The 15906-nt window shown below is 43.0% G+C and overlaps 1 protein-coding gene across 3 annotated transcripts in view; it reads left to right on the top strand.

Annotated features, from left to right (window-relative positions):
• Positions 1-15906, top strand: part of LOC137544115 (inactive dipeptidyl peptidase 10-like) — a 158279-nt gene that overhangs the window by 97485 nt on the left and 44888 nt on the right. For all 3 annotated transcript variants that reach the window (XM_068265184.1, XM_068265183.1, XM_068265185.1), the window contains exons 6-7: positions 11553-11605; positions 15401-15482. In XM_068265184.1, coding sequence (XP_068121285.1) covers positions 11553-11605; positions 15401-15482 — 135 coding nt within the window. The remainder of the gene's footprint in view (positions 1-11552; positions 11606-15400; positions 15483-15906) is intronic.

The following is a 15906-nucleotide window of genomic DNA, read 5'->3' as shown; positions in this document are numbered from 1 at the left end:
GCCGTCAGCCAAATTGGATCCCAGGTTTGTGGGTCCATTTTCTGTGACCAAGAAGATCAACAATGTCACTTATGCTGTAGATCTTCCGGCCAGTATGCGGGGCGTAAGATCTTTTCACGTGTCCCTCCTTAAACCTGCGGTCCATGTGGGTCCCACTCCTCCTCCTCCTGTGATGATAGATGACCAACCTGAATACGAGGTGGAGAAAATATTAGACTCACGCATTGTACAGAACTCGGTACAATATTTGGTGCATTGGAGAGGGTATGGCATTGAGGAGAGAGAATGGGTACCGAGGAGTCGTATGCATGCGGACGAATTAAGGAAGGAGTTTCATGCCTTACATCCCGAGAAACCTGGTAGGAGCTGTCCGGAGTCCACTCCTCGGGGGGGGGGGTGGTACTGTAAGGAAACGCGGAAGAGCCGCCGCCATGAGTCGGCTCTTTCCGCACACGGCATGGCGGAGCACGGAGAGGCAGCCGCCTCCACTCAGTGTGAGGCGGCTGTCTCCATACGGGGCATGGCGGAGCGCGGAGAAACCGCCGCGTTGGAAGCGGCGGTTAGCGCGCATGGCCCCATTGCTGAGGCACCGCAGAGCGGTGCTGGTGTGGCTGGGACACGTAGTCCCTCTAGGCTTAGAGTGACGCACGCACGCGCACTGGGGCAGGGATTATATGACAGCCAGAAGTGAGTCAGCTGACCAGGCTGGTCAGCTGACACTGGCTCCACAGCTCATTGGTCCAGCACTTAGGGAGGTGCTGGAGAGATGCCTGTGCTGTGTATATATACTGCCGGCTGTTCAGTTGCTGGTTGTCTGGCGTTGCGAACACAACGTGCTAGCACTCAGACCCTAGTCAGATCCTAAAGTGTGCCGGGACCAGCTGGAGCTGTAATCCTACACTTAGCTAGATTCTGTTGATAGCTTAAAGTACTAGTTTGATTGTGATTATCTGTTATGACCTTTTGGCTTGCCTGACTATCTCCTGAACTCTGATTCTGTACCTCGATATTTTAGATACTCTGTTGCCGAACCCCGGCTTGCCCTAAGACTCTGCTTCTGTCTCCTGATTCTGTACCTCGATATTTCTGATACCCTGTTGCCGAGCCCTGCCTGTTTATCAGACTCCGCATCTGCCTTCTGAATCTGTACTTTATCTGTCTGTGTGTTTACGACCTGGCTTGCCCGACCACCAGAATCGACCTTACTGTTAGAGGCAGTTCCCAGTCCTGTTAGTGACACTTCCCCCTGGGTGTCACTATCCGAGAGTCCTTCCTATCTTAGCTTGACTCCTCCCTCTTTAGGAGAGTTCAGGCCTTCGGAAGGAATCTGTGCAGTACTCCTTACTGCCTCGAGGCCTAGGCCTCTTAGTGTTACAGTTACATCAATCACTACACTCTACTCAGGTTTCCAGAGGTTAGCTTGTATATTGGATTATCGGTGATACTGCAGATCATCTATAATCTGGTATATATCTGTATTCCCAGTGATACTGCAGATCACCGGTAATCAGATCCTCTCTGTGCTACACCGTTCGTTACAGACTCAAAGCGCGTAAGCATGGCTGTACCGCTTTTTAGGTATCCCACAGTTTTGTTTTATATCTAAATCTACTTTTTCGGTTTCTACCATTTTATTGTCTCTGCACATTCACTGATGTATGCCACAGCTAAAATCTATGAACCATTGACCATTTTTATATCCTTTCTGCTCTCAGAAGCCATGTTCTGCATTGACAGTGTTTTATGACTGTAATTCCTTATCACTGAGGCTTATGATATACAGTAGTTTAACAAAATAATAATGGAGAGCCTCCCCCTATTGACTTATTGTACCACTTGACGAGCAAGGAGCCAGCCGCTTAAATTCTATACAGTCACATACACTTTAAACAAGGCTGCTGTCTCTCTGTACCTTCATATTGGTTTTAATTTCAGCCTTGGCTGCATGAAGATCACATGACATGATTAAAAACTTTTAACTTTAAAAACAACTGTACCTGGCCAGGATATGCGCGCTTTTATCTATATAGGGACCAGATCTGGTTACCTGCAAGGTGTAATCGCCCAGCCGCAGCCTAATGCAGAAAACACAGAGCAAACCAAGATCTATTTGTCCTCTCCACCACCTGAACACCAAACACACCGTGTTATAATAACATCAACTGGCTTCCCTGGGAGCACTGTGTCGATTAACTGCAGTTTCTGATGGCCAGTATCTTCCACAGACAATTGAGGCTACTATTGCGAGCAACTTGCAGACAGACAGTTCAAACATAAGCATTAGCGTGCAGGGGCTAACAGCTTGGAGCAGACGTTTTTCAACTGCTTTAGGACCTCTTACAGCTTGTCAGCATATTATACTTGCGTAGATTGGATGGTAAGCTCCTGCTTACAAGACCCTCCATTACCGCAGTGCACTGGGTTTTTAGGAACTCTCTCTGCTGCTTGAGTTGGTCATATCCTCCGTCCGTGTGAGCCTCAGCGCTGTCAGCACAATGTTTCCCATAGGAGCCAGGTCAGTGTATCCAGCGTTGCATGTGGTGACACCGCCCGAGCACTCCGGCGGTAGCCACGCCCACCGACGCGTTTCGCCCCGCCCACGGGGCTTTCTCAAGGTGTTTGAGTGGCAGCGGCTTCAGTTCTTCCTCTTTTGTATTAGGACATCCCAGCTCACGCCCACACAGCTTTTAGGCTGCATTCACTTCACGTATTATCCACACTTATGAAGGTGGGGGGCTGTATATCTTTCAAAAACACATCGCTGTATTTTGATCTTGTTGTATCAGATACTTGAGTAGAACTGCAGAGCATAGAAAATATGACAGATTGAGATCTGTATTGAGACCTTTTGGAGTGATTGTCCCCAGACGGTAGATCCAGGTTTGCTCAATCTTATACAATTCTCTTTCTATGTCTCCGCCTCGAAAAGGGATGTGCTGTTTTATAATTCCTTTAAACATCAGACCATCAGGTTTGCCATCATGATACTCCAAGAAATGCTTCCCCAGCGGGCTATCGAGGTCTCCATTCCGAATATTGCCGATATGGTCACCGATTCGTCTGCTCAATCGATTTTTCGTCTTCCCTATGTACAATAGGTTGCAGGGACATTTTATTGCATATACAACACGTGTCGAATTACAGTTTATGTCAGCTCTGATGTCAAAGACCTTGGAACCATCGAAGTTTGTAAATGTTCTACTTCTGTCCACATACCTGCAATTGACACACGATCCACAGGGAAACATACCCTCCCTTCTAGGATATCTATCCAACCATGTGGAAGGTTGTGTGGACTGGAATTCGGACCTCACTAGATGGTCCTTTAAATTTTTCGCCCTGCGGGCCGTCATAAACGGTCTTTCACCAATGTCTTGTTTGATTTTTTTCGTCTAGCATCAATACGTGCCAATGTTTTTGGAGAATTTTTTGCAAATCATTCCAATGCGGGCCATATTCAGTCACAAATCTTATTACTTCTTTTTTATTTTGCTTGGGTACTCTCCTCTTATCCTTCACTGTCAGCAGAGACCCTCTGTCTTTTTCGCTCAGCTTTCCTACTGCCTCCTCAACAATTCGTGAGGGATATCCTCGCATTTTAAACCTCCGTCTTAAATCACCAACTTCTCTGTGAAAGTCATTGTCACTTGAGCAATTGCGCCTTATTCGTGTGAACTGGCCATTTGGAATGGCCTTCTTCTGTGTTGGGAGGTGAAAACTCGAGTAATGCAATAAAGTGTTGCCAGCTGTGGGCTTACGGTAGGTACTTGTGACTAGTTTCCTGTCTTCTTTTTTAATCATTAAGTCCAAAAAGGACAACACCTCTCTATCATGCTGATATGTTAACCTTATGTTCCTCGAATTACATTGCAAACCCTCAACAAATAAGGACAGCTGTTCTTCAGTTCCCCGCCAGACCAGGAGCACGTCATCTATGAACCTCAACCAGAGCGCCACCCTGCTCCGGAAGACGTCCAATGGGTACACATCATGCCGCTCCCACAAGCTAAGATGGAGACAGGCATAGGCCGGAGCGCAGGATGCCCCCATTGACGTACCCCTAGTCTGGCGGTAGAATCGACCATGAAAGGCAAAGCAATTGTATGTCAAAACCAATTCAAGGTTTTGACATACACATCACAGATGAACTGATTATGTTCTGGGGCCTGAGGGAAGTGCTCACTCAGGAAAAAGGACACTGCGGCTATTCCTACGTCGTTGGGGATTGAAGTATAGAGTGATTCCACATCTATACTTACAATTATGTCTTCCTCAGAAATCCTAACAGTATCCAGTACCTGTAGGGCATCACCTGTGTCCCTCACATATGATGGCAGCTTTTCCACTATGCCCTTCAGCTTGAGGTCCAGATACCTACCAAGTCTCTCTAGAGGGCCCTCATTGCCGGAGACAATTGGACGGCCGGGGTAAAGGAATTATAAAACAGCACATCCCTTTTCGAGGTGGAGACATAGAAAGAGAATTGTATAAGATTGAGCAAACCTGGATCTACCGTCTGGGGACAATCGCTCCAAAAGGTCTCAATACAGATCTCAATCTGTCATATTTTCTATGCTCTGCAGTTCACGCTTTAAGAGATTGTGTCCTAAAATGCCCTTGGTATGCGTGTATATACGTGCAATAACTGCTGTATGCCTATGCAAAAAGATTCGTCATCTCATAACAGAGAAACGATTCTATAGTTCTACTCAAGTATCTGATACAACAAGATCAAAATACAGCGATGTGTTTTTGAAAGATATACAGCCCCCCACCTTCATAAGTGTGGATAATACGTGAAGTGAATGCAGCCTAAAAGCTGTGTGGGCGTGAGCTGGGATGTCCTAATACAAAAGAGGAAGAACTGAAGCCGCTGCCACTCAAACACCTTGAGAAAGCCCCGTGGGCGGGGCGAAACGCGTCGGTGGGCGTGGCTACCGCCGGAGTGCTTGCGCGGTGTCACCACATGCAACGCTGGATACACTGACCTGGCTCCTATGGGAAACATTGTGCTGACAGCGCTGAGGCCCACACGGACGGAGGATATGACCAACTCAAGCAGCAGAGAGAGTTCCTAAAAACCCAGTGCACTGCGGTAATGGAGGGTCTTGTAAGCAGGAGCTTACCATCCAATCTACGCAAGTATAATATGCTGACAAGCTGTAAGAGGTTCTAAAGCAGTTGAAAAACGTCTGCTCCAAGCTGTTAGCCCCTGCACGCTAATGCTTATGTTTGAACTGTCTGTCTGCAAGTTGCTCGCAATAGTAGCCTCAATTGTCTGTGGAAGATACTGGCCATCAGAAACTGCAGTTAATCGACACAGTGCTCCCAGGGAAGCCAGTTGATGTTATTATAACACGGTGTGTTTGGTGTTCAGGTGGTGGAGAGGACAAATAGATCTTGGTTTGCTCTGTGTTTTCTGCATTAGGCTGCGGCTGGGCGATTACACCTTGCAGGTAACCAGATCTGGTCCCTATATAGATAAAAGCGCGCATATCCTGGCCAGGTACAGTTGTTTTTAAAGTTAACAGTTTTTAATCATGTCATGTGATCTTCATGCAGCCAAGGCTGATATACAGTAGTCCGACCCAGTCCCGCCCCAGACAGACACTGTCATTTGCATACCTGATGTTTAACTCTTTCAGGCAGACAAAGAAAAAAAGGAACACAGCATAGTTATTTGTGTAATAATAATATCATCATGTCACATGTCACCTCTTGTGTCCTTTAAGAGAACAATAACAACTAGTTATAATCATGGCTAAATGTCAAATGTCTTTGGCATTTATAACTGTACTAGTCAATTTACAATACCAAAAGTTATTATCATTATAAATGTATATATCTGTAACATTTTCTGCAGCATTTTAAAGTATATCACAACATTTATGTCAACAACTTTCTCTCAAGGATTTCACAATCTAATCCTTAGCGAATTCACTAGCATCCCTGCCATAATCTAAAGTCTGCATGACAAGCAGTAGACAGAGATAAATGTGTGTATGCAGTATAAGTACCAATCAAAATGTGCTTGCATTATTTTTATAACCTCCTTGTACCCAATTCAATAAATCACAGTATCTGATAAAACAAATCTGAAGCAAATGAACTTGCTTCAGGTTAGATACTAACCTATGAAAAGGGAAGGATCTGGATCTCATAGAGCTTTCCTGGTCCTCGCTCCATCCCTTAATTTCACAGCTGTCCCCTGTTGAAGTTACACTCCTTTAGGAACCCTTGGTAGTATTGAGAAGCACTTGCACCTCTGAGTACTTCTGAAAATAGGTGCTTCCGTACTGCACATGCACGGGCCCAGACTCGCACATGCGCAGTATGGATTTGCTCAGCTTTGAAAGTACTAAGGGATCCGAGTGGTTCTGAAGACTGCCCAGAAGGGCCAAATACTTATTCGACCAAGATGGTAAAAGTACTCCATTGGAGTCAGGCAGAACAATGGGGCGGAGAGAGAGAGAACTGTGAAGGCTGTATGGGATCCAAAGCCTCCCCTCTCAATAGGTAAGTATCTGTTTTTTTTTTTCTTATACGCTTCAGGTTTACTCTAAAGTGGTTGAATTTGGACTGCAGTGATAAGTAATAAATTCTGTTTGAGTCTTTTGACAGCTGGGAAGATAAAGGATGTTCAGTAGGTTATTATTAATCTGGAGAGAGCGTAATCTTCAGATTTGTAATCCTTGAAACCAAAATAAGAATATGGGACTCTGGGAAAGTCCTTTTTAGAAATAGTTCTACAGATACAACTGCTTGCCTTATCAATCTATTTTTACTTCAGATGACACCACTAAACTCCTCATCCATGCCCTTGTCATCTCCCTCCTAGACTATTGCAATTCTCTTTTGTCTGGCCTCGTCTCTAACTGCATTACCCCCCTTCAATCGGTAATGAATGCGGCAACCAGACTGGTAAACTCTTCTCATCGCAGCGGCTCTACGACTCTCCTCTTTAAAGCCCTCCACTGGCTATTCATCCGCTTTAGGATCAATTTCAAAATTCTCTGTTTTGACCAGACACTACATTACTGTTATCAAAGACATTTGCATGATCTTGTTTTGTTGTGAGTTCCTTGTATGCCTCACCTTGTATGTTAGCCCATTTATCTATTGTGCAGCGCTGCGTAATATGTTGGCACTTTATAAATGCAATAAATAATAATAATACTTCATGCTCATTATAAGGCAAAGTGCCCAGGTAAAACAGACACAAACAGAAGGAGAACGTTCTGCTTGATCCTCGAACATGGATCCTTAGCATTGCAGGGCAAATGTGCTAGACACCATGCAAGCCCACAGTATTATTTCATGTCAGTTGACTGCATCTGTGTTGAAGCACTGTTCAGAAATGATTGGCCTGTACTTCTGGCCAATCAAAGCCAAACTTTGTAGGTCATAATGCTGATTGGAAGGCCTCTTGTCCCCTTCCATCTTTAAAAAGAGCAGCCACTAATGAAATGGTGCAAGGATCACCAAACCTGATCTCAGAAAGTGAGAGGCTTATAAGTTATGCTTAAAGTGGATCCGAGATAATAAAACTAAGTATAACAAGTAACTTGTCTATATATTTTATCTAAAGTTTACACAGCAAATCTAGCTGCAAACAGCTTTGACAGGATATGATTATTTATTCCTGTGATACAATGAGAGCAGCCATGTTCTGCTTGTGATCATTACACACGGGCTAGCTGCTCTGCATCTCCAGCCCTCAGCCTGTGAAAACTTTACTCCCCTCTCCTCCTCCCCTCTGCCTCTGAAACCTCTGGCTAGTAACACCACCTCCTCCTCCTGCCCAGACTGAGCTCCCATAAGCCCGTGCTACATGAATCTCAGAGTGTCTAGGCCCTGGAGGAGCTGTGGGTGAGGCTTGTTTAGTTTATAGGTAATTAGGGATTAAAAAAAAGTATTTGGCTTGAGGAATGCCCTATAAACTATATGTAAGGAACACAATTGTGCAATGAGTAAAAGTTTATCTCGGATCCACTTTAATGGTAGCACATAGTCAGTGCATTCTGGGACACTAAAGTCTGTCAGTAACCCATCTATTGGTATACTACAGCAAAGAAAGATAAAACATTTTCATTTAATTTAATAAATTAATCATAGAAGCTGGAATAATCCTGAACTTTCTTAGCTCTATCTTTTGGGTAAGGAGATATTTCCGACTTGCTAAAATTATGATGGGAGAAGTCTAAAAAATGAGTATGTGCAAGTATTGCTATTATTAGTAGCTAGAGCCAACATAAATGATGAAACAGAAACAGCATGACTAAAATTTAAACATAATACTTTTGTATTAATTTCTTATGTGATGGGAGCAGCCTTGTTTTTAATGCATAGTTCTGCTCAGTTTTTATAGCTTAGTCATTGCAGCACTTCTCATAGATTCACATGTGCTCCTGGTGGTTATTCCTGGGATTCTTGGTTTCTTCTATCCACCACTGTGATGTGTGAAGAATCGTGGGTTCATTTGAATGACCTGGAATCTAAACAACAGCCGAGTGTAGTTTGGGGTTGATTTTAGATATATTTCTAGGGAGGAAGAAACCCACATAAACCCAAAGGAGAACTCAAATACTCCATGCAGGCAGGGCTGTAAAGCTGCAGGATTTAATATGGAAGATAATTTAGGAGATCCAGATTTAGAATCACTATAAACTTCAATTCTTGAGAGTCTTCCAAGTTGACACCCTTCGTTCACATCAGGGCCGTTTCTGTGCGATTTTCACAGCGCACTGCCCTGCGCGTTCAGCAAGGTATTAATTTTCCCATGTAATTAAATGTAGCTGGTTCACATCTATGCGCTGCGCTGAGCAGCGTTACAAAAACATAGGGTTGCTATGCATTTCTGTGCGTTGAGCTGTAAAGCGCACATCAATGCAAGTGAATGGGTGTGCTTTTTAAGCGCATAGAAGCGCGTACAAGCGCATAGAAGCGCATGCGTTTTTTACCCCTACATTTACATAGAAAAAAAAAAGCTTTATTGACAACTGCTACTGCTACATTAAGCAAGACGTGCCTTAAAGAAGCGCAGCACAACGCACAGAAGTGTGCACTACAGCGCGTACAAGTGCATGCGTTTTCACACGTTTCTCAGCGCAGCAGATGTGAACGTGGCACAATGCATTACCTATTATATCATCTTTTGTTCCTTTAAACAGCGTAATTGTTTGATTTATTTGAAAACACTTCATTGGTTCGTTTAGGTGAGCTTTTCTAAGCCATCTTTATTTTTGGTGTTTTAAGTAGACGAAATCTTTCTTTGAGGTAAAGAAGTGAATTTATAGCAAAATTAAAGTGGACCTGAACTCAGAATGTCCTCTCAGCACTAAAAGATAAGCAACAGCATAATAACCTTTAAACAAAAAAATGTCACAAATCCTAAAATAAATCTGCACTGTTTCTACTTCCTGATTCGTGGAATCAGACATATTGTTAACATCTTGAGCTTTCAAATGAGCTTAACTGCCATCTCTGCCACGGCACGGCAGTCATGTGAGACAGGAGAGATCAAATTACAACTTGTGATTAGACACACATGAGTGGAAATTAAACAGGCTAAACTCTCTAAATACATACAGGGTGCATGTTTTCCTTCTGTCCTGTGTAAGAGTTCAGGTCCACTTTAAAACTGGGTACAAGGGTATGATGCATATAGACAGCTCTCAGAAAAAGCAAAAATGATCATAGAATGATTCTCTCTAGCCGTTTGCTGACAGATGGTCAGTCAAATCATAAATGCCTGGGCTAAGTCTACGTACCATCTGATATCTGTATAAAACTTAAAGAGGATCTCTAAAGACATTAAAGAAGTCACTCCTGCAGTCCCTAAGTTGTCCTATGAAACATAACAAAAATAGTAATATGCCATGAAATAGTTTTATACCTATTTATTATTATTTTTATAGCACTGACATCTTCCACAGAGCTGTACAGAGTATATTGTCTTGTCACTTAACTGTCCCCCAGAGGGGCTCACAATCTAATCCTTACCATAGTCATATGTCTATATCGTAGTCTGGGGCCAATTTATGAGGAAGCCAATTAACTTATTTGTATGTTTTTGGGAAGAAACCTGAGTACCCGAAGGAAACCCACACAGACACAGGGAGACCATACATACTCCTACTGCTTGCAGTTGTTGACCCAGCGGGGATTTGAACTGGGGATCCAGCATTGCAAGGCAAGAGCACTAACCACTACGCCACCGTGCTGCCCTGTTATTTTAAATTTGATGTTGGGGACACCTGTACACCGGTAGATTCTCAAGTGAGATTCTCTGTCCGGAATGACCACCTTGGCGAAGTCTAATCAAGCATGTGGTACATAGCTTAGAGATAATTCAGTCACTGCTACAGTAATGACATTAATGTTAATGTTATTAGGAATACTACTGTATACTGACTGTTCCTTTCGGGAACAGTAAATTCGGGCGCCTGAGGCTAGTGGACAAATCGGGCGCCGCCATTCACTCCTATAATAAATATCGTTTAATGGGCGCCCGATAGGAAAAAAGGGCGCCGGAGAAAAATAACGTTTTAAAAGCGGCGCCCGGAGACTTAATGTTTTATTACTGCTTCTCATGATTACACATTATTTAATGATTTATACATTTTTAAATATTATTTTTAAACGAAAAACAGTACAATATTTTTTTTCAAACATTATTATTAAACGAAAAACAGTACATTTTTTTTTACATTATTTTTAAACGAAAAAACCAACAGGGGGGTCTTAGGTTTAGGCACCAACAGGGGGGTCTTAGGTTTAGGCACTAACAGGGGGGTCTTAGGTTTAGGCACCAACAGGGGGTCTTAGGTTTAGGCACCAAAAGGGGGGTCTTAGGTTTAGGCACCAACAGGGGGGTCTTAGGTTTAGGCACCAACAGGGGGTCTTAGGTTTAGGCACCAACAGGGGGGTCTTAGGTTTAGGCACCAACAGGGGGGTCTTAGGTTTAGGCACCAACAGGGGGGTCTTAGGTTTAGGCACTAACAGGGGGGTCTAGGGGTTAGGGGTAGGTACAGGGAGGGTTACTTAGGCACCAACAGGGGAGGTCTTAGGTTTAGGCATCAACAGGGGGGTCTAGGGGTTAGGGGTAGGTACAGGGAGGGTTACTTAGTAATTTTTTTTTTTAAACGTTATTATACGTTTCAGTATTTAAACGAAAGATTAACGTTTTTACAATTGCCGATTTAATGCACATTATTTAATGATTTATAACTTTAAAAAACATTAATTTTAAACGAAATACAGTACAATACATTTTTAAACGTTATCCATGCTTATCGTTAAAAACACGGCGCCCTTTTTTTCCCAGCGCCCCTTTTTAACGTACGCGTTCATTTCTTTTTGTCTGGTGTTCTTTTGTATCTGACTTGAACATCTATGTACAGAGTCAGAGACGGATCCAGCTGTATATGAATGATATGGAAACTTGTGTACACATAAAGGATAACTGCAGTAAAGTACTGTGCCATAATGTACAAGGTAATGGTGAAATTCTAGCAATACTAACATGCCTTTTGTACTTCATGCTACTACAGGTTGCTGGAGTTTCCTTCACCGCTTCTTATAGCCTTTATAACATCAGAAGTAGGTAAGTTTAGTATAACAGTTATATAATTGTATCTTTCTTCCAATTTCCTGTGGTTCAGTATATGGAATATGCTAGTCAAGAACTTCAGAATGTGATAAATAAAAGTGTTCCCCTTAAGTAGTTATATCCATTGGTGTAATAATCCTTTCAGCACCATTTTCCGCTACCTGAAAGTGTGTGCCCCTCGGCCCATGCACATGATACGACAGTTGGAACAATCATCCTTTAGAATGCCTGTGACAAAAACGTGCCCTTTCAGCACATTGACCAAGGAGTACTTACACACATCCGCGACTTTGGCCTAATGTCAGTGAACAGGTGTGACTGACTGGGAAAATCCAACTTAGCCTACTATAACTCACTCTATTACTCTACTCTCTATTCAGGTAAGGGCTATCTGTAGATTCTGACCAGTGTTTATAGACCATTCAAGCAATTCATGATGCATGGTGATAATAACTTCATGTTTATAGACATCTTTGGCTCTGGTTCAGGAATAACATGTAATCAGAATCTAACCATCATCAATATGTAATGACATTTTTATTACTTTATCCCAGCAATTTTATGACAGCTCATACCATAAATCACATGTCTTGAGCAACTGACGTCCTGATAATGGGCTTCAAGGAAGTACGATAAAAGAATGATGCTTATGGAGAATGTGGACTATTTTTCATACCTTCACTCAAAACATAGCTTAGACTGTGCCTGCAGTAAAGGACTAAATCATTCTTATGTACTTAAATATTGGAACTTTCCCTCATCTTATCAGGGTCGGTTCTAGCTGACAAGGGGCCTGGGCAAAAATAGACATGGGGACCCCCAACCCCCCAAATAAAGCAGTATAAGGGGTGCTGAGCATCTCCCACTTTCCACTATCCCGAATGTAGCATTAGGGAGCCCCTATGCCCCTTATCCTCCTCCCCAAATAGTATTGTCCCCCCAGGGCCCGCTGGTGGGCCCCCCAGGTCTAAGCTAGTAGTGCTCCCCCAATGCCCCTGCAGAATACTCGCAGCAGAGTGAACGTTACTGTCTGGCCAGTGCACTCCCCCGTGTACAGTCTTTATCCTTGCCGGCGCCTATTCGCCGTGACACGGTGGCATGTACATACACGTGTAACATGCTGCCAAGTCACAGAGAAGAACACCGTAGTTGCATCTGAACCAATGGAACTGACGACGTGCTGTGATCAACCCTGGAGTCACAGGGATAGTCCGTATCAATTGTCAGGATCCGCACAGTCTAAAGTGTGTACTGGAACCATTCTGAGGAAGGAGTATATCCGAAACGCTGTGCGTCAATGGTGACCCGGCACACTTTTTTTACATTTTTGTGATGTTTTAAAGAGCTTTAAATAAATACCTGTTTTTAGACGGTGCGGATCCTGACAATTAATAAAGTCACAGAGAAGAGGCACTGGCGAGGACGGAGATGCTCACAGACTAAAGGAGGGAGTGCACTGACTGGACAGGTGAGTTTGCTGCACTGCGAACGCTTTGCACGGGCCCTGGGGAGTACTATTAGTTGGGGGGAAGACTGGGGGGCCCATCCTCTGGCTCTGACGCCCTGGGCTATTGCCCAGTTTTCCCCCATGTAAGCATCAGGCATGCAGTTTATATTAATAAAGTAGGCCACTAGGATTAGTGGTGAAAGGTTTTATATAATACAAAAAAAGAAAAATACAGCCGAAATGTAATTTTTTTTTTCTTTGGATTAATCCAGACATATACGGTATTCTAATAAGACAATGTTTTAATGTTTGTCACTGGTAAAGAAATGTGGACACTTAATCCAAAATATACCTGTTGGGAAACATAGGGGTACTGTCCTCCCCATTGTTCATCCGGTCCCTTGTCCCCCAACAACAATGGCACCAAGGTGAAGATTCCAACATTCCCCTTCCATGGTGAACTCCAATCCCACATCTTTCAATACTTAACATCATTGTAAGATATGTAGGTGAGTTTGACAGGTCCAGTTCACATTTACCATTCTTGGACTGGAAATAGCGGGGTAGACAGACATCATTAGAGGGAGAACCTTGACGTGGACTTCACTGCTGTGTAAGGGTACAAGGGACCTGGACACAAAGCAGAAGGGGTCTGGGGACCAGTGGGAGTCATCATGGGCAAGTGTCATCAGCTTTTCTAAGAAATATTTTGTGGCTTACACCCAAGGAATGTCTGTGCACAAATTCACCTGATATATGTATGTAGTTTTCTGGACATCAAGAGCTGGCACAACCGTGGATGACCATAAATAGAATAGATGTAGGTACGGAGGTATAACGCACCACGTCTAATTATGTCCAAAACACTTATTTATTGCACAGATAGTAGGACACACATGCACACTGGCAACAATGAGTAAATAACATGCACAACTTTACAATTATTCTGTACAGAACATAATTAAAGAGGAACTGTCGCGAAAATCTTAAAATGTAAAACACATACAAATAAGAAGTACATTTCTCCCAGAGTAAAATGAGCCATAAATTACTTCTCTCCTATGTTCCTGTCACTTACAATAAGAAGTAGAAATCTGTCATTATAGACAGATTTTGGACTAGCCCATCTTCTCATGGAAGGTTCTCAGGGTTTTCTTTATTTTGAAAAGCACTTAGTGAATGGCAGTTGCTCCGTCCAACTGCCAAAATAGTCTACAGCGAGTAGGGAGGCTGGCCAGCATCTTTGTATAAATCTTATTCAGGGAATGTCTTTATAAAGAATAAAAGCCATGCTGAGAATCCCCTATGGAGAGATGGACTAGCCCATGTCCGATTTCTACTACCTACTGTAAGTGACAGCAACATAGGAGAAGAGTAATTTATGGCTCATTGTACTCTGGGCGAAAAGTACTTCTTATTTGTATGCGTTTTAAATTTTAAGATTTTCACGACAGTTCCTCTTTAAATCAGCTTTTCTCCCCACAGGGGGAGCCTGGAGATAGGCTTTGAATTGGGTATAATTAACTAAGCATTCTTATAAGTTAAATTCTGTTTTGTATGTGTACAGAATGTATCCACTGTGGTATGCTAGCAGCGTACGTTAAAAAAGGGCGTCGGGAAAAAAGGCCGCAGGGTTTTAAACGATAAGCATGAATAGCGTTTAAAAAAAATTGTGCTATATTTCGTTTAAAAATAATGTTTTATAAAGTTATAAATCATTAAATAATGTGTATGAAATCGGCAATTGTAAAAACGTTAATCTTCCCTGTTTAAAAAGTGAAATGTATAATAACGTTTTATAAAAGATTAATAAGAATTTTACTATAGCTATACGTAACCCTACTCTCATACAGAACCCTTCCTGTACCTACCCCTAACCCCTAGACCCCCCTGGTGGTGCCTAACCCTAAGACCCCCCTGGTGGTGCCTAACCCTAAGACCCCCCTGGTGGTGCCTAACCCTAAGACCCCCCTGGTGGCGCCTAACCCTAAGACCCCCCTGTGATAAGCATTAATAACGTTTGAAAAAAAGATTGTACTGTTTTTCGTTTAAAAATAATGTTTAAAAAATTATAAATCATAAAATAATGTGTAATCATGAGAAGCAGTTATAAAACAGTAAAAGTCTCTGGGCGCCGTTTGTAAAACGTTATTTTTCTCTGGCGCCCTTTTTTCCTGTCGGGCGCCAATCAAACAATATTTATTATGGGAGTGAATGGCGGCGCCCTTTTTTGTCCACCTGCCTCAGGCGCCCGAATTTACTGTTTCCATGCTAGCATGTTAGTAGCTTGGTGGCTATATGTAAATCCTGGTGGCATGTGTTTATATGTTTGTTATCTACAGGGATCTGTGGAGTCTCACGCCACCTGGAAAAAATGAAAGTGTGCTTCAGTATGCTGGTTGGGGATGTCAAGGAAGTCAGCTGGTGAGTGATGAAAATAGCAGAGATTTCAAAGCCAGCAAAATGTTGAACTTCACCTCCAAGAGTACCCATGTGTGGCTATTTTCTGTACGTTGGCTGTGCCTCTCCAGAGTGCTTCAAGGCAGTTATCCACTTCATTATCCGCTATGGATTTAAGATTAGTCTGTGTAGTGCAAAGCCAAGCTTCCTTGTTACTAAGCATAAAGAGAGCAAGCTGCATTTGGGCTCAATCTGCTGGCTTTTCAATCATGGCCTGAGTGGAACAACTATTCAAAGCTGCCCTCCCTCAAAACACACACACACACACACTATTAAGGGACCACTATCGCGAAAAAAGTATGCTGTTAAAATCTGACAGAACCAACAGGTTTTGGGCCAGTCCATGTCTTCATGGAGGATTCTCAGGGTTTTCTTTGTTTTCAACAGC

Source organism: Hyperolius riggenbachi, chromosome 2 (assembly GCF_040937935.1).
Source record: "Hyperolius riggenbachi isolate aHypRig1 chromosome 2, aHypRig1.pri, whole genome shotgun sequence".
Lineage (NCBI taxonomy): Eukaryota > Metazoa > Chordata > Amphibia > Anura > Hyperoliidae > Hyperolius > Hyperolius riggenbachi.
The sequence above is the reverse complement of the archived record's forward strand: the minus strand, read 5'-3'. Positions and strand labels throughout refer to the sequence as shown.